The sequence below is a fragment of the Artibeus jamaicensis genome, unplaced genomic scaffold, assembly GCF_021234435.1.
Source record: "Artibeus jamaicensis isolate MK-2021 breed Jamaican fruit bat unplaced genomic scaffold, CSHL_Jam_final contig_525, whole genome shotgun sequence".
Taxonomy (NCBI): Eukaryota; Metazoa; Chordata; class Mammalia; order Chiroptera; family Phyllostomidae; genus Artibeus; species Artibeus jamaicensis.
The window spans coordinates 15,827,772-15,844,597 of NW_026521874.1; the positions used below are offsets into that span (position 1 = coordinate 15,827,772).

Below are 16,826 nucleotides of genomic sequence, written 5' to 3' on the forward strand. Positions count from 1 at the left end.
GTACACCACCGGTGCCTCCTCAGTGACAGCCATTACTGTCAGTTCCTGTGGGCCCTTCTCACTCTGTGGTGGGGGGACGGTAGAGTGGGACCTGCACCACCTAGGTATCTAGGGCATAGGGGGCGAAAGCCCACTTTCTGAAAGGTCATGAGGAGTTGACGAGATGGTGCTTGTGAGTGGCTGGCCCTGGCAGGTCTGGCATGCAGCAGTTCTCAGCCAGTGCCCCTGGTCCCAGAATGAGAATGCTCCCCAGCTCTGGCTGCCCTCCTGACTGGGCTCTAGTTTGGGCATAAAAGTGTCCCTCATAGAGGTGACCTCAGGTCAAGGGCACAGAACAGGTCTGGCCCACTGTAGGGGCTTTATTAAAGCTCTGAACCTTGGCTATTGTTGGCAGTGCTCCCCCACCCCCCATCCCAAGCTGGCCCCGCCTTGGCCAGCAAGGCTGCTGCCCAGCCAGGCCTGGTGTCCCCGCCCAGCCAGCAGCAGCAGGGGGCAGGATTTCCCGCTGATCCCAGTCAGGTCCCTCCTCTACAGTTTGAGAAAAAAAAAACCCAGCGGGGGGTTAACCCTCCAGAGTCAGGCTGATGGGGCTGCTGCCTTACACCCTCCTCTCCCCTATCCTAGGCAGCCAGAAGTGGTCAAAGTGGTCAGGACTGGTCCTTCCCCAGCTTGTAAGGCAAGGGGTCACAGGGTCAGACCCGCAGGCCTCAGCCCCTTACCTACCCTCTAAGCCTCAGTGTCCCCATCCAAGAAAGGGGCTCAGGGTTAAGCATGAACATTCATTATGGAACAGGACAGTGAGTGGGCACAACCGGCCATCCTCCACTCCCTGCCCTGAGGCTAGCACTGCAAACAGAAAGCTCTAAACCCCGGTGGGCAGGGTGGCCTCATTTATCTGACTAGGGAGGTCCATTCCAGCCGGAGGTGACTTTGCAGCCCCCAGCCTCTATCGCTTCCGGATTTCCTCTTGGGAACGGGCCCTGCAGCCTTCTCCAGGGAGGCCACAATAGCGGGAGGGGTGTGATTAGAAGCGTCCAACCCCCTCCCCAGAAGACCAAAGAGGGTAGAAGGGACTGTGGGGACTAGCCTGGATGAGGATGGGACATCTAGGGTGGTAGGGTCATCTGGGGGATCTGTCCCACCTCTGCCCCGGTGGACCAGGCCCTCTGATCAGGTTCCTGGCCCGGCCCCCAGTCTGGCGACTCCAGCTCCTCCCTGAGCACGCCCTGCCAGGACGGGAACTGCACGGCCCCTTTAAGAGCGCGGCCCCACCCGCCCCCTCCGGGCCGGATCCAAATTCCAAGGAGGCGGGGCTGAGACCAGCGCAGTGGCTGCAGTGGCGGGACCGGATCGCTGTGGCTCGGGCGGCGGCCGTCCGGCCCAGCTCCGGCCCCTGCCTCTGCCGGGGCGATGCTCCCCGAGGCCGCGGGATGAGCCAGGTGAGCACGGGGACCCCCAGCGACCCCTGCCTTTCGGGTGCGCAATGATGGAGAACCGGGCGGCAGCGGCGGCGGCCTCAGTTCCTCCGGGCTGTGTGACCTTGGGCAGCCCCAGACCCTCTCTGGGCCCAAGTCCGGAAGGGCTGGTCAGCCGAAGGAGACCGTTCAGAGTCCCGGCACACACCAGCCTGGGCTCCGGGGAGGCTCTGGGGAGGCTCCGGGGAGGCGGGGCCTGGCCGTGGCCAGCGGTTTCCTAATCACGGCTTGGGATCAGCTGGGCCCAAGCTTCATCACCCACAGGTCTGCGACCTTGGTGGAGTTCCTACCCTCTCTGCGCCTCAGTTTCCTTATCTGTAAAATGGAGATAATTTTCTCGGCCCTGGCCAATATCCGTGCATGTCCTTGCGGTTGTTACTGTAGCTGTTATGTCGTTGTTAGAATGACACAGTCCTGAGGGAAGGAGGCTGTGGGAGGACCTCAGACCTTCCAGGAGGAGGTGGGGTGCACAGCATCCCGGAGCAATGGTGCCAACCCCTGCCTGAGTTAGGACCTGGCTGCTCGCCTCCACTGTGAGTCTGGGGCGGTGGGCTGCATCTCTTCAGGGCTGGGCTCCAACCCTGTCACAGCGGGCAGCGAGGCGGACTCAGCCAGGTTCCCCCAAAGTAGCCAAACAGCAAACGCTTATGGACACTAAATCATTTATAAAAACTATCCCTTTAGGTCTGAAGAGGAAGGTAATAGTATTGTGCTCATTTCACTGATGAGAAAACTGAGGCACAGAGAAATTTCTCACAGCCAGGGGTCCACCCAGGCATTTAGCCTGAAATGACAGGTGGGTACAGGTGGTCAGTGGTTCAATCTGTATCGAGTGCCTGCTGGGTCCTCACAGCCATCCTATCTGTGTCCCTGCCCACAGTGACTCGGCACTCGGCGGCTGGCCTTGGCATGGCGGACCCAGTGGCAGGCATTGCAAGCTCGGCAGCCAAGAGCGTGAGGCCGTTCCGCTCAAGTGAGGCCTATGTGGAGGCCATGAAGGAGGACCTGGCTGAGTGGCTCAATGCCTTGTACGGACTGGGGCTGCCCAGTGGCGGCGATGGCTTCCTGACGGGCCTGGCCACCGGCACCACTCTGTGCCATCATGCCAACGCTGTCACCGAGGCTGCCCGTGCTTTGGCTGCTGCCCGCCCAGTTCGAGGTGTGGCTTTCCAGGCTCATAGCGTGGTGCCCGGCTCCTTCATGGCCCGAGACAACGTGGCCACCTTCATCGGCTGGTGCCGAGCGGAGCTGGGAGTGCCCGAAGTGCTCATGTTTGAGACGGAGGACCTGGTGCTGCGAAAGAATGAGAAGAGCGTGGTGCTCTGCCTGCTGGAGGTGGCTCGGCGTGGGGCCCGCCTCGGCTTGCTTGCTCCTCGCCTTGTGCAGTTTGAACAGGAGATTGAGCAGGAGCTGCGTGCTGTACCCTCCGCCCCCAGTGCCCCCGACGCCCCCGCTGCTGAGGAGTACACCCCCGGAACTGCTGCTGCACCAGGGGTTCCCGCCCGTGGGCCCCGCATGACGCCCATGGACCTCCGCAACCTCGATGAACTGGTGAGTTCAGTGGCCCTGCTATGCTCTTACCCTGCACGTTTTACCAGGAACCAGCGCTAGTGCCCACAGCTAGTCCCTGAACCTCTTTGCAGGACAGCCTGCCCCGTGGAAAGGGTGAGTGTGTTGAGCACCAAGTGTGTACCTGGCTCCTGAGGAGATATGCAGGCCTGCAGAGGGGGAGAGGTGTTGGGTGAGGTCCTGTGGCCCAGCTGGCTTGGGACAAAACGTGAGCTCCGCAGCATGGCTGACCCCCTTCCCTGTGTGCAAAGCAGGCACCAGCTAAGGGCTGTGTCTGTCTTCATCCAGGGCCACATGATTTGATCCCCTCTGGGTGCCCTTATTCAACTACTAGACAGTTTCATTCATGTTGCTTGAGGTTGAGTGGGTCTCTGTAACCCTTGGCCCTGAGCAAGGTGCCTGGCACACAGTAGGTACTCAGTGGTGCCCAGGGAAGTTCCCAAGGCCCCAAGCACATCATTTGTCTGGGAAGCCAAGCCCAGGGCTGCTGTGGCTGCTGGGAGCTATGGCATTAGCTCTACTCTGAGCACAGGAGGTACCGGACCATGCCCCCAGCTCCCTCCTCCTTCTCCCGGGACCTACGTGTCCCTGACACCCCCGCAGCCAGGCCTAGAGTTTCCTTCTTATCAAAAGGTTAGGGCTATGATGTGCCTGTCCTGGAGGGGGGTAGCCGGATGGCGTGGGCAGAGGCTGCCACCCCACCCACCCCTGTCCTGGGCCAGGGTCACCCAAAGCTCCACCTGCTCATTTCCTCCGGCTCTGCTGTGGGTGGGCGGAGCGGTAGGTGGGGCTGCCGCATAGCCAGCCTGGCAGCTCGGGCATGAAGGGACATGTGGGCAGATATATGCTCAACAGGCAGGTGGCCTGAGTGTGCATGTTAGTGTGTCTGCATCACCCTTGCCTCACTGTGCTGTGAGCCCCTAGGATCTGCCTTCTCCTGGGACCTGGCCTCCCCCTGGGCCTCAGTCTTCATGTCTGTGAAGTGGGTGAAGGGAGAGTGAACATAGCTCCAGGGTGCCCCCAGGCTCAGAGGCTTTGGGAATATGCCTTGTAGGAGTCCCAGATCCTGACCTGATCACTACCCTATCGTCTCGTTCTCCTTGCCCATTAAAGGGGAAGGAGAGCTGGTGAAAGGTCAAGTGTAGAGGTTGTACCAAGTCTGGGGCAACAGTCATGCCCCCCATTCCCCGGAAGGACTTCCTTCCTCTTGACCCTAGAGTGGCTGACATCATTCTCTAGGAGGAGGGACTTAACCCCTGACCTCCAGCCATTCCTCTCTGGCCTCAGGTGAGGGAGATCTTGGGCCGTTGCACCTGCCCAGACCAATTTCCCATGATCAAGATCTCGGAGGGGAAGTACCGCGTGGGAGACTCCAGCCTGCTTATCTTTGTACGGGTAAGACTGGGGGGCTACCCGGAGGCGGCAGTCCATCGGGTGGGCCGCCAGCCCACAGGATGGACTGTGCCCTGCTGGCCTCCCACAGGTGCTGAGGAGCCATGTGATGGTTCGAGTGGGTGGTGGCTGGGACACGCTGGAGCACTACCTAGACAAGCACGACCCTTGCCGCTGCTCCTCTACAGGTCAGTGCCCGAGGCAGGGGCAGGCGGGCAGGCGGCTCCTATCTGTGGCTCCACCACTCACATGCCACCTGTCTCCTCCCTGCAGTGCACCGCCCACCCCAGCCGAGGGCCCAGACCTTCTCCCCCCAGAGGGGGTCACCCACCCCCAGCCCCCGAGCTGGTAGCCCAACCCCAGGGGGTGAGCGGCGAGGCTCCCGGCCAGAGGTGACACCCACCAGCTTACGAAGTTCCAAGGAGGGGCCTGAGACCTCACTCAGGTGAGAGGCAAAGGGCTTGGAGACGAGGGGTCTAGGGGGTGGGGACGGGGACGTCTGCCCTGGCCTGGTTGGAGGAGCTTGTGCTCCAGAGTGACTCACACCCTGGGAATAGTTCCCGTGGGTGGGGGCAGGCCTAGCTTCCCATCTCCATGGCAACCCAACCAAACTAACAACACAGCTGGGGCGGGCCCTGGGGCTGGGTGGCAGCCAGTCCAACCCTGCTTCCCTCTGGCCTGCCCAGGAAACAGAAGGGCTCGGGAGGGGGAGCTCAGGGCCCCAGAGGCCTTGCTTCCTCCACTGCCTTGGGGTAGCTGTGGGGGTAGGGACCCTGGCTGTGGGAAGCTGCTGCAGAGTCTCACTTCTCCCTGGAAGTCCCCAGGACAGACATAAGCCCTTGACAACTCCCACCAAAACCCCCCACAGCACCGAAGGTGCCTTCCCCACCCCCACCAACCACAAACCTGCTGCTTCCTCTCCCTCCCCTTTCTGCACGCTGGTCCTCTTTCCCTGATGCCCCATCTCTTTTTGTTCCCATGCCCAGGGCCCGGGATCCACTGCCCCCTCATCCCCGCTCTCGACGCTACTCTGGGGACAGCGACTCTTCAGCCTCCTCAGCCCAGAGCGGCCCACTTGGTGCCCGAAGTGATGACTCAAGCACTGGCCCCCCGAGGGAACGACCCAGCCGGCGGCTGACCACAGGCACCCCAGCCTCCCCTAGACGGCCACCTGCCCCTCGAAGCCAGTCCCGAGACCAGCTGGATCGGGGCCGGCCCCGGGAGGCCCCAGGAGGCAGGCGAGCCCAGCTGTCAACCCTTAGTCCTGCCCGAAGGGCCCGGAGCCAGAGCCGCGAGGAGCATGCTGTGCTGCTTGTACGCAGGGACCGAGATGGGCAGCACCTGTGGGTGCCACGGGGTAGGGGCAGTGGGGGCTCTGGCAGGAGCAGCCCCCACACTCCCCGTTCCTGCAGCCCTGCAGCGCCCCGGCCTCCCCGGGTCCCTAGCCCCAGTCCAGAGCTGGGCACCACACCGGCCAGTGTCTTCCGCACCCCCCTGCAGCTTGATCCGCAGCACGAGCAGCAGTTGTTCAGGCGCCTGGAAGAGGAGTTCTTGGCCAATGCCCGAGCTCTTGAGGCTGTTGTTGGTGGGACCCCCCCTGGACCAGCCCCTGACCTAGCTCGGGCCCCAGACCCTCCAGCTCCCGACTCAGCCTACTGTTCCACCAGCTCCTCCTCTTCGTCCCTCAGCATCCTGGGTGGCAAGTGTGGCCAACCGGGGGACTCTGGCCGGATGGCCAATGGGCTGCCTGGGTGCCGAGGTCCAGCCCTGTCTAGCTCTTCTGATGAAGGTAGCCCCTGCCCTGCTGTGGGGGGACTTCCAGATGCATCTGGGAGCCACCTGGCTGGCCCTGAGCCCCCGAGGACCTGGGCACGGGGCCGGATGGACTCACAGCCAGACCAAAAACCTTCACGAATCCCCACACCTAGGGGCCCCCGCCGCCCATCTGGACCCACGGTGCCTGGGGCCTGGCACACCTTGCATTCAGTCAGCCCAAGGGCTGAGCCAGATTCCTGGATGTAATGGACCAGCCCAGCTGCCCCCAGGCCCCACTTCCCCCTCCTTTTCCTTTGTGGCCTTAACCCCTCTGCATCAGGGAACATCCCCACCCTTGCGCCTCTTGGGGACCAGACCTCATGGGACCAGACCCCTTAGGACCACATGGCACAATGGGACCTCTGTTGTACATTCCGACTGGGGGATTGGTGTTGCTATTTAATTACTAATATTATTGAATGCCTTAGAGGAGGCTGGGCCAGCCCAGTGAGGACCTTTCTGAGGCCCTGTGGCCCTGCAGAGCCTGACAGTAAAGTTTTGTTCCAGCCACTTGTGTCTGCTTCTTGGGGACTCATCCTTAGGGCCATCATACCCTTTGGGGGGCCCCAGTTACGTGTTGAGATTCGGGAGTTGGTTGTTGGGGGCAAAGCCTGGCAGCTTGTTTTAGGCTTACGGCTGGTTATCCTATCCCAGAAATTCCAGGTGCACTTGAATTGTTTTCCCCTTTATTAGCTCCTGAGATATATGACTTATGATTTTGTCCGATAAGGGCTCCAGGAGCAGTCTGGGGGCTTCCAATCAGATTCATAGTCAAGTTCATTCCATCCAATGAGATCATATCCCAGAAAAGGCTGATCTTGTCCTAATGGGGCCTTGGCTGGGTCCAATGAGATTCAAAGAGAGGCCTGTTGTCCTCCAGGAGACAGGGTGGGAGCTTTCCTCATCCAATCAGGGAAGAGGTTGTCCTGTCCAATCCGAAAATAGTTGACAAATCCGTCCAGTCCAGGTCCCCTGTTGTTCCAGTCAAAATGCCCGTTCCCAATCAGAGTCATGGTCCACTTTTGTCACATGAGGCTGCAGCGTGCGGGATGCAACGCCCCCTGTAGGCGGAGGGCTGGGTGTGCAGGCCGCGCGCGCACCAGAGCGCAGCGTAGCAGCTCGCGGAAGAGACGCAGCACGTGCCAATTGTACTTAGCTGAGCACTCGAGGTAGCCACAGCGCCAGCCCCTGCGAACCAGGGCAGCCAGTGCGCGCCGAGGCCCAAAGCGCTGCCGTTGCCGATCCCGCTTGTTGCCTACCACGAGGATGGGTGCCTCAGGCGCGCCTGCCGGCCTGGGGGCCAGATGGGAATAAGGGCTATGGTGCTAAGGACCCTGAAGTAATTCCCCTAGTGGGCTTATACACACAAGAGCATCTTCTCCTGCGGCCAGACACCCCCAAGCAAACACCAGGCCCTGTGTGGGCCAAAGACCTTCCCACAGACAAAGGCCTGGCCCAGCAAGCCTGAGACCAGGCCCGCAATGGCGAAAGAACCCACTCACTCCCTTCAGGCAAAGGCCTGACCAAACTGACAAAAAGCCCCCCTCCTCCTCACCACCCCTCAACCCAGCTGCATCCTCTCAACCTCACCTGGTCTCTGCAATTCGCTGCCGCAGCGCCTTCACGTAGTCGAAGCTGTCTGGGCTGCAGATGTCATAGACGAGCACGAAGGCGTCCGTGTCCTGCAGGCTCCAGTCTTTAGGATCTGGCCACTCCTGGGGGCGGGAGGCTGGGGTTTGCCGGCGCCCTTTCCCCACTCTCCTGCGCCGCGACCTTCTGCAGGGGCGTTGACGCTAAACCCACAGTTCATTCTCAGACCTCGGTGGTCCCCATCCTCCTCTGTGAGCCCTGTCCCCCCCGAATTCCCACGGACACCAGGGTAAAAATGTCCAAACCGTGCCTGAAGTCGGTCAACCACCAGCCCTACTTCACTCTCGGCCTCCTCTCTGCCCTCTAGTTTCCCCCTCTTCCCAGCTTTCAACTGGATCAGGCCCCTCCTCCCCGCACGATCTGGGCGGTTCCTACCGCCCCTAAAACTAATTCCAAAGCACGGGGCCTATTGTGGGCAGCTGTAAACGTTTAGGTCTCCAGGTCTAAACACATTATTTTATTTCCACCTGGGATGTTTTTGCCACTTTTAGTCAAAACTTCAGGGTCTGCCCAAATGCCGCCCCTCCTGGAAACCCTGCTCAGTCCTGCCTGCTTTTGCCCCTCCACCTCTCCCAGGCACCCAGTTCCAAGGATTCAGTGTCTGTCCTGGACTTTACACGAATTCCTGCACGAGCCTTTGCTCCAGGTCACAGAAATGAGGGAGCAGAGAATAACATCCTCACCCCCAAGAAACTACACCCCTGTGTCTGGCCCCAACTTTCCCACTGCGGCTCTGTTCAAGGCCCCAAATTCACAATGCTCACCCCTGGGGGAGGCCCGACTACGCTCCACCACGCACTAATCCTGACCCACCAGCGGAGGCAGGCAAATACAGAGGCACTTATACGAGAAAGAACCACTTTGCAAAATCGCCCAGCCTTGGGCCTGGTCTTGTGCACCTCCAGGCCAGCAAGAAGGGAGAGACACACAAACACCAGGACACGTATTCATCCTTCAGTCTGTGCACGCAGTTGGGCATCATGGGGCTGCCCACGCGGACACGCTGGTATATGCCGACCCCCACCCCACCCACACACGCACATTGACACACCCCTCTTCGACCCTCGAGCCGCTACCTCTAGACCCCGGGGGCTCTGACCGGGTCCAGCGCCATCACCGTCGCGGATGCTCAGGTCGTAGACAGCGCCGTCGAGCAGCACCGCGGGCCGGTAGAGGCGCGGCCCATCCGTGGGCTGGTGGCGCTCGGGGTAGTCGCCGAACAGGAACTGGCGGATGATGGCCGTCTTACCCACTCCCGGGGCTCCCAGTACGGCCACCCGCAGGCTGCCCCCCATGGCCGGCGCGCGCTGCCGCGCCCTGCTCTGGGAAGCCTCATGGGCCGGCGCCGCTCCGTGCGCCCCGCGCGCCCTGCCCGGTGTGCCCCGGTCCCATTGAGCTCATCGCCCGCTGGAGCAGCCGGGGCCGGAGAGATCAGGCCAGAGGACTGAGCTGGCGGCGGGAGGTCAGACAGACAGCGGAGCAGGCCGACGACGGGCGCACGAGCGGCTCCAGCGGGTACCGAAGCTCGGAGACAAGAGACCCGACGCGCAGACACGGCCCCCGCCCCGCAGCGCGACTGGAGGCGCAGCGGGCAGCACTGAGATCCCACCTCCTCGCCGCGAGGGTCCCGCAGTGGAGCGGAGCGCTGGGGCCGGTGCTGCCTCTCGGCGCTGCGATCCCTCCGTCCTTCTCCGGATCGGGCGCCTGGAGTCGCCGCCCCAGCCGGCGGCGCGAGCGAGGCGATGAGGTAACCGCCTGCTGCCCCTCCCACCTCCCCCTACCCGCTCGGGACGCCCCTCCCGGGAAGGGTCGCGGGAAGGTGACTGGGGCGCTGGGAGCCCGGGGAGGGACCCAGCCCCTCCGCGCACCGCGCTTCTCTCATCCGCTCAAAAATAGAAGCCCTTCTCGCCCACGTCCGCGTCCGCTCCTCCTTACACCGCTCCCCGAAGCTGGTTTCAGACAAACCCCGGCCCGCCGGACTCGGGCCGCCCCGGGTCGGACATGGCTCCCGCCGTGTGACCTTGGGCGAGTCTCCGCACTGCGCTGGCTCTCTGCTCCGCATCCATCAAAAGCAGACATCATTTCTTGAGAACCTACTATAGGGCTGGGCCCCTTGCTAAGCTGTTAGGTAGGTGATCCCTGAATCTGCAGCCTCAGCCTGGAATCTCCATCTGATTAAGAGCACTCTCCAAAGTTGAGGGGCAGTGGGTGACCCTTGACTAGCAGCCAGGTGGTCTCCTCTGAGGAGCCCTCCCACCTTCCTCTGCCCACAGAAGTAAATGGTCAGCGCTGCAGAATATGTCAAACGGCAATCACCAAGGGAGGGCGGGACAGCGGGTGCTGAGCCCAGCACGCACCAGGTCGCGCATCAGCTCCGTCGCAAATCCCTGCCCAAACAAGCAAGGCTGAAAGATTTAGAAATTGGTTGCCACCACCTCGGCCACTACTAAAGCCAAATTTTCTGCCCGAGTCTCCACCTGTAGCTCCCTCAAAGCTCAAATCCTCCCTCCCCAGAGCCGATGGAAGCTCCTTCCCCGTCAGGCTTGGCAAGTCTGGGCTCGCCCAGGTGCCCTCTCCGCCTGCCTCCTCCCTGCAGAGGGGCTCCCGCTTCTCCGCCCGGGGGTAGGTACTGGGTGGAAGGCACACTCCCCTGTTTCTGCACTGGCTGAGGGTTTCGCTCACTGCGAGCCACGATGCTGAGATGGGTTTTTAAAAGAAGGGGGGGGGGGAGTCCTATTTCAGGAGAGAAGGTTCCAGAGTACATGGGATCTAGGAACTGTAAGCACACAAACATGGCCACCTCAGCTGGGGCGGCAGGGGAGTGGTGGTGGTGGAGGCAGGACCGGGAGCTAAACCCTGAGGTGGGGAGGGGCGCAGCCTACAGGGAGCAGATGATGGCAACCGGAGGGGGTTTCTTCAGGGTGTGGGGTGAGCTTATACTCTCCCACGTTGGATCAGGGACCTGAGCCTGCTTTCCCTTTTCTCCTCGGCCAGTAGGGAGCTCAGAGTCAGATTTGTGACTACCTTTGGCAGTTGTTCCCGGTCTTCGGGCCCAGTGAGTGGCGACTCCTGGCTTTGTCTTCCTTTCCTGCCACTATTTTCGCTTCTCACTCTGGAACTTTCCAGGCTACTGGGTTTTGTGAACCACCTCATCACCTTTGGGGAACAAGGCAGGGAATAAATGGACTAAGGCTCCCTTCCCTTTGGGTGCTCAGCAGGGTGTGGGGCTCACTCTCATCAGACTAGTCTTCCTTAAGGCCCTCAGTGGGGCCCTCTCCCCAGCCTGGGGCACCCTCTCTTCTTGCTCCTGCCCACCCTTGGGAGCCAGCTGCACTTTCCAACAGAGTGTCTTCTCGGGCAGGGCTTCTGCAGGAGCAGTCACCGGGGCTGCTGGGGAGGGGGGGCTTCTCCAGGTCCCAGTGTGGTTTCTCAGTGTGTGGTTTTGGAATGATGGAGTGCACTCAGAACAGGGCACATCCTGAAGTTCCCACAAAGCCCCATAGACGCGGCAGGGGTTACACATGCCTTAGGAAACCCTTCCATCAGCATCGCTGGCAGCAGCTGCTGTTTCTGAAGGACCAGTGGTGCGCCAAGCCCTGGCCCATAGGTGCGTGCTCATTGAGGCTCAGAGGGATGCCATGATTTGCCCAACATTGTCCAGAAGGAGAGTGGCAGCACGGACACCGGAACCCAGGACCCGGGGCCACCGAGCCTGACTTCCTGAGGAGCCCAACTTCATCTGGGCCCAGGGGCTAGCGGGGCTTCAGGAGCAGGACATTTGTGGCCCTGTGGGGAGGGACTTTGAGGAAGATCCCGTCAGCAGGGGGGCTGAGCTAAGCAGTGACAGGAGTGAGCAGCTGTTGCCCGGCTTAGCCAGACACCTTGGGCTGCCTGTCTGCCCTCGATGTAAGTTTTGGATTTTCTCTCATCGACCCCTCCCCCCTTCCCTAAGGAGAGGCAGCCGGGCTGCTGGCTGCTGCCGCACCTCTCCTGTGCCTCCCCTGCAGTGCTCCAGGCAGCACCCACCAAGCACCCATGCATGTGCTCCCTCAGCACCAGGACTGAACGCTGGGCACCAGGCCCACCCTCCGTGGCTGCCGAGGGAGACAGCCAGGCACAGACAGGTAGAAACAGGAGCACTGGGCTGGCTCAGGCCCAGGGTCCTGACGGGCCCCAGGGTGCACCAGCCCGCCCAAGGATGGGGGTCCAGGAAGGACCTGGCGACACACCTGAGCTGAGCCCTAGAGGATTAGTCACAGAAAGTGGGGTGGGCGGAGGGGCGGTTGAGAGGGCCTAGCCAGGGACACGCACTGTGTGGGGATTTTGCGTCCCCAGGTTCATTGCTAAAAGCCACCTAAAGCCAGCCAGCTGGGTGCCCACCACCCCAAGTCCCAGCCTTTGCCACACAGCTTCTTCCTAACTGGCCTAATTCCCTTCCTTGGATTGCAACCAGCTTCCAGTGGCATTTGCTCTGGACTCCTCTGGCCCAGCCATCTAGGCCACTCGCTGGCCATTAATCGTGGTCTATCCTGACCATGAATTACAGCTCCACACCTCTTGTCCCAGGCCCTGAGTGGGGATTACCCTGACCACATGGATGCCTGGCCTATAGTGGGTCCTTGGTCACCACCGCAGTGCCGCTGCCCATCGAGTATAACTGGTCAGCCCCCCAAAGCCAGCAGAGTCCACAGCCATTGGGACACAAGGAGGCGATGCAGTCAGGGCTTTCCGGCCTCAGAAGTGAGAGCCTCTCCCGGGATGTATCTGGGTGTTACTTAAACTCTCCAAGCCTCTGTCCCTTCCCTTTAAAGGGATCGAATTGGTCTTACCTTCACAGCATCGTTGTGGGATGGAATGAGATGACACGAAGAGAGAGAGAGACACCAGTTTAGCAAGGCTGGAGGGGATGGAATTTGTGCATATAAAACAATTTTTTAATTTAAGATTTTATTTTTAGAAAGAGGGAAACTGAGGGAGAAAGAAAGGAAGAGAAATATCGATGTATGGGAGACACATGGATCGATTGGTTGCCTCTCACATATCCCCAGCTGGGGACCTGGCCTGCAAACCAGGCAAGTGCCCTGACTGCTAATAGAAGTAGCAACCTTTCAGCCCTGGCTGGTGTAGCTCAGTGGATTGAGCGCAGGCCTGCAAACCAGAGGATTGTGGTTTGATTCCCAGTCAGGGCACAGGCCAGTTCCCAGCAGGGGACGCAGGAGAGGCAACCATACATTGATATTTCTCTCTCTCCTTCCCTTCCTCTCTAAATATAATTAAATAAAATATTTTTTTTTTTAGCCCTGGCTGGCATAGCTCAGTGGATTGAGTGCAGGCCTGTGAACCAGATTATTGTGGTTCGATTCCCAGTCAGGGCACATGCCTGGGTTGCAGGCCAGTTCCCAGCAAGGGATGCATAAGAGGCAACCATACATTGATATTTCTCTCCCACTCTTTCTCCTTCCCTTCCCCTCTCTTGAAAAATAAATAAATAAAATATTTTAAAAAAATATTAAAAAAAAAAAGTAGCAGCCTTTCAGTTCACCGACTGGCACTCAATCCATTGAGCCAGGGGAACATCTCACTTTTATATGCAAATCATAAAACATCATAGAGAGGTATTTCTGTATACTTGGGTGAGTGTGCACACAGGCATTTTCTGGTACAGCAGCTGAGAGAGCCAAGATGTGCCACCCCGGGGGTGACAAGGACACCTAGTACCCAGATCTTGGTTTCGAATGCTGCTCACCGATAAAGGAAGCAGACTCCTTGGAGAAAAACTGCTGATTCCAGGGTTGGGGGAGGACAATACGAGATGAGCCTGGAGCGTCTTGGAGTGAGTGCCAGAGAGGAAGGAAGTTGCCTAAGGAACACAGGGATAGTGGCGTGTCAGAGGGGAACGGGATCCACCTGAAAGAGCTCCCAGTGGCCAAAGCTGAAACCGTGTAAGAAAAAAGGAATGTGGTTTTGCCTTAAACCAGAATTATAAAATAAATATGGCTCCAAACTAATATAAATCATCTCATAAATAAGTGTGGGAGCAGAAACAAATCTTCCTTACAAGAGAACACCGAGTGATTTATGTAGCCGCTCCCTGCCCCTACGCTCTTCCCCGGCCGCGGGCTGCACGAGCGACTTGCTCCCAGAGAACTGGGCACAGCCGCAGAGAAAGTGCCTCCCCGGCAGGGAAGCTGTAACCACCACCTTAGCCAGGTGACGCAGGCTCACGTGACAGTGCTAAGTCATGTTGATGGATGGCAGGTACCCCTGAGGTGATGTGACCAGAAGGGCACCACTTTCAAAGATTTTATTTATTTATTTTCAGAAAGAGGGGAAGGGAGGGAGAAAGAGAGGGAGAGAAACATTGATGTCTAAGGGAAACATCAATTCATTGCCTCTTGCACAACCCCCAACCGGGGGCCCAGCCCACAACCCAGGCATGTGCCCTGACTGGAAATTGAACCTTGATCCTTTGGTTCACAGGTTCATGCTCAATCCACTGAGCTACGCCAGCCAGGGCTGGTCTTCTTAAAAACTCCCATCTCACCCTTAGAAAAACATCAGGCAAACTGGATTGAGGGATAGTCTACAAAATATCTGACCAGTACTCCTCGTAATTGTCAAGGTCATGGAAAACAAAGACAGTCTGGGAACCTGTCACAGAGCAGAGGAGACTCCGGAGAAGTGACGACCACAAGGGACGTGGGATTGAGGGACAGAAGGAGGACATGAGTGGGAAAGCGAGTGAAGTCTGAGGGAGGTTTGCAATTTTGTTGAAAACTGATGCATCACAGGTGCTGGCTGGGTAGCTCAGCTGGTTAGAGCGTCGGCCTGATACACCAAGGTTGTGAGTTTGACCCCTGGTCAGGGCACATACAAGAAGCAGCCAATGAATGCATCAGTGAGTGGAGCAACAAATCAATGTTTCTCTCTCAAGCCAATTTAAAAAAGAAAAATTGTTTATTATATAATTTGTGTTATTTAATATTATTCTGATATTTATATTTTGTATATTTATAAATGTATATTTAGATCACAAATATATATGGAAAAGAATGAAAAAGAGCCATTTATAAAAAGAAGCAAAAAACAGACAACTCTATCTGGCAAAGCTGTCATTTAGAATCAGAGGACAGATAAAAGAGCTTCCCAGACAAGAAAAAGCTAATGGAGTTCATCACCACCAAGCTAGTATTATATAAAATGTTAAAGGTCTTCTAGGAGAAGAAGAACAAGAATAAGAACAAGAAGAACAAGAACAAGAAGAAGAAATATGAATAAAATGGCAATGAATGCACCTCTATCAAAAATTGAATCTAAAAAATAAACGAACAAGCAGAAGAGAAATAGACAGATAAGCTACTAGAACATTTTGCTATTTCCCAGGTGGGAGGGGGTTGGGGGAATGGGTGAGAAAGGTGCAGGGACTGGGAAGCACAGATTGGCAGTTACAGAACAGTCACGGCATGTAAAGTATGGCATAGGGAACAGAGTCAATAATATCGTAATAGCCGTGTATGGTGTCAGATGAGTGTGAGATTTATTGGGATGATCACTTAATTAGCTATGTAATGTCTAATCACTGAGGAGTACACCTGTAACTAATAAAATTCTGTCACTGTAACTAAAACATTTAGAAAATGATAAAGACAACACTCGAATCAATGCAAGAATAAACCAGTACAGTCAATAATATTGTGACAACTTCGGACAGTGACAGATGGTTACTAGAATCAGTGTGGTGATCACTTCATAAGGTACGTAAAAATGCTGAGTCACTACGCTATACACCTGAAACTAATACAATGTTGTATGCCAACTATAATGAAACAATATAAGAAGAATAAATATGCATGCAAGAACTTTTAGTGAAGAAACCAAAATATTACAAAGAGATATCAAAGAAAGCATGAACCAATGGAAAAGCATCTACACCTGTATTTGGATATGAAGTTGGTATTATTATTGGCATCATTTTTTTAAAGATTTTTTATTTACTTATCTTTAGAGAGGAAGGGGAGGAAAGAGGGAGAGAAATATCAATGTCTGGTTGCCTCGTGTGTCCCCTGCTGGGAACTGGCCTGCAACCCAGGTATGTGCCCTGACTGGGAATCAAACCGTGATCCTCTGGTTCGCAAGCCCGCACTCAATCCACCTAGCTACACCAGCCAGGGCTTTATTGTTGACATCATTATAAGGATGTCAATTCTCCATCAGTTAATATAAGTATTTGGTGTAATCTAAATAAAAAATATTTCCATCAGTAATTTTTAAAAGAAAGTACTTTTAGCCCTGGCTGGTGTAGCTCAGTGGATTGAGCACAGGCCTGTGAAGCCTGGGGTCGCCAGTTCAATTCCCAGTCAGGGCACATGCCTGGGTTGCAGGCCAGGTCCCCAGTAGGGGACACATGAAAGACAACCACACATTGATGTTTCTCTTCCACTTTTTCTCCTTCTCTTCCTTTCTCTCTAAAATTAAATAAATAAAATATTTTTTTTAAAAAAAAGAAAGTACTTTTAAAGTTCAAATGGAACAAAGAAGGCAAATAAGAGGGTACCATCAATTATGAAAATATAAAGATGCAATACATTTTCAAAAAATGCAGTGGCTCATGAACAGACAAATTCTCTGGTACAGAGCAGATCCACAGAAGCACTCCCATATATTTAGTGTATGATAAAATGACATTTCGATCCGTGGGGAGAAATGAATTCTTCGGTACAGGGTGTGGAGACAACTGGGTAACCATCTGGGAAAAGAGGAAGTTGGACGCCAACCTCGTCTCTAACAAGAGCCCAGATGGAACAGGATCGAAATGCAAACACTAAGATCAGGTAAGTACTAGACACAAGAAGAGATGAAAAGATTACAACTTCAGCAAGGAAAAGTAAAAAGCAGTAACAAAATGGGGAGAGATAGAAAGGGACC

General features: G+C 56.8%; 2 protein-coding genes across 4 annotated transcripts; one reads left to right on the forward strand and one right to left on the reverse strand.

The window, feature by feature from the left end:
• Positions 1–1,332: 1,332 nt before the first annotated feature.
• GAS2L1 (growth arrest specific 2 like 1) lies at positions 1,333–6,755 on the forward strand. Of its 3 annotated transcripts, none has more exons than XM_053669939.1 (7): positions 1,333–1,439; positions 2,160–2,271; positions 2,356–3,026; positions 4,332–4,439; positions 4,528–4,624; positions 4,710–4,881; positions 5,423–6,755. In XM_053669939.1, exons 2-7 carry the CDS (start codon positions 2,265–2,267, stop codon positions 6,456–6,458), a joined length of 2,091 nt encoding a protein of 696 aa, XP_053525914.1. In that variant the 5' UTR covers positions 1,333–1,439; positions 2,160–2,264; the 3' UTR covers positions 6,459–6,755. The 3 variants fall into 3 exon arrangements, with proteins under 3 accessions (XP_053525914.1, XP_037009240.2, XP_037009239.2); XM_037153344.2 differs by lacking the exon at positions 1,333–1,439 and adding an exon at positions 1,879–2,008; XM_037153345.2 differs by lacking the exon at positions 2,160–2,271.
• A 200-nt stretch (positions 6,756–6,955) lies between these two features.
• Positions 6,956–9,587, reverse strand: RASL10A (RAS like family 10 member A). Its single transcript, XM_037153358.2, has 3 exons — positions 8,978–9,587; positions 7,842–7,966; positions 6,956–7,544 (listed from the first exon to the last, which is right to left on the reverse strand). Exons 1-3 carry the CDS (start codon positions 9,194–9,196, stop codon positions 7,277–7,279), a joined length of 612 nt encoding a protein of 203 aa, XP_037009253.1. The 5' UTR covers positions 9,197–9,587; the 3' UTR covers positions 6,956–7,276.
• Between the last annotated feature and the right edge of the window lie 7,239 nt (positions 9,588–16,826).

Bases quoted from the DNA above. Each gene is read 5' to 3' on its own strand.
- GAS2L1 (XM_053669939.1), top strand. The intron at 3,027-4,331 runs GTGAGTTCAGTG...CTCTGGCCTCAG, and splicing joins TCCGCAACCTCGATGAACTG to GTGAGGGAGATCTTGGGCCG. The intron at 4,440-4,527 runs GTAAGACTGGGG...GGCCTCCCACAG, and splicing joins GCCTGCTTATCTTTGTACGG to GTGCTGAGGAGCCATGTGAT.
- RASL10A (XM_037153358.2), bottom strand. From the start codon at position 9,196: ATGGGGGGCAGCCTGCGGGTGGCCGTACTGGGAGCCCCGGGAGTGGGT. The intron at 7,967-8,977 runs GTAGCGGCTCGA...TCCCGCCCCCAG, and splicing joins AGAGCCCCCGGGGTCTAGAG to GAGTGGCCAGATCCTAAAGA. The intron at 7,545-7,841 runs GTGAGGTTGAGA...TCTGGCCCCCAG, and splicing joins CAGCGAATTGCAGAGACCAG to GCCGGCAGGCGCGCCTGAGG.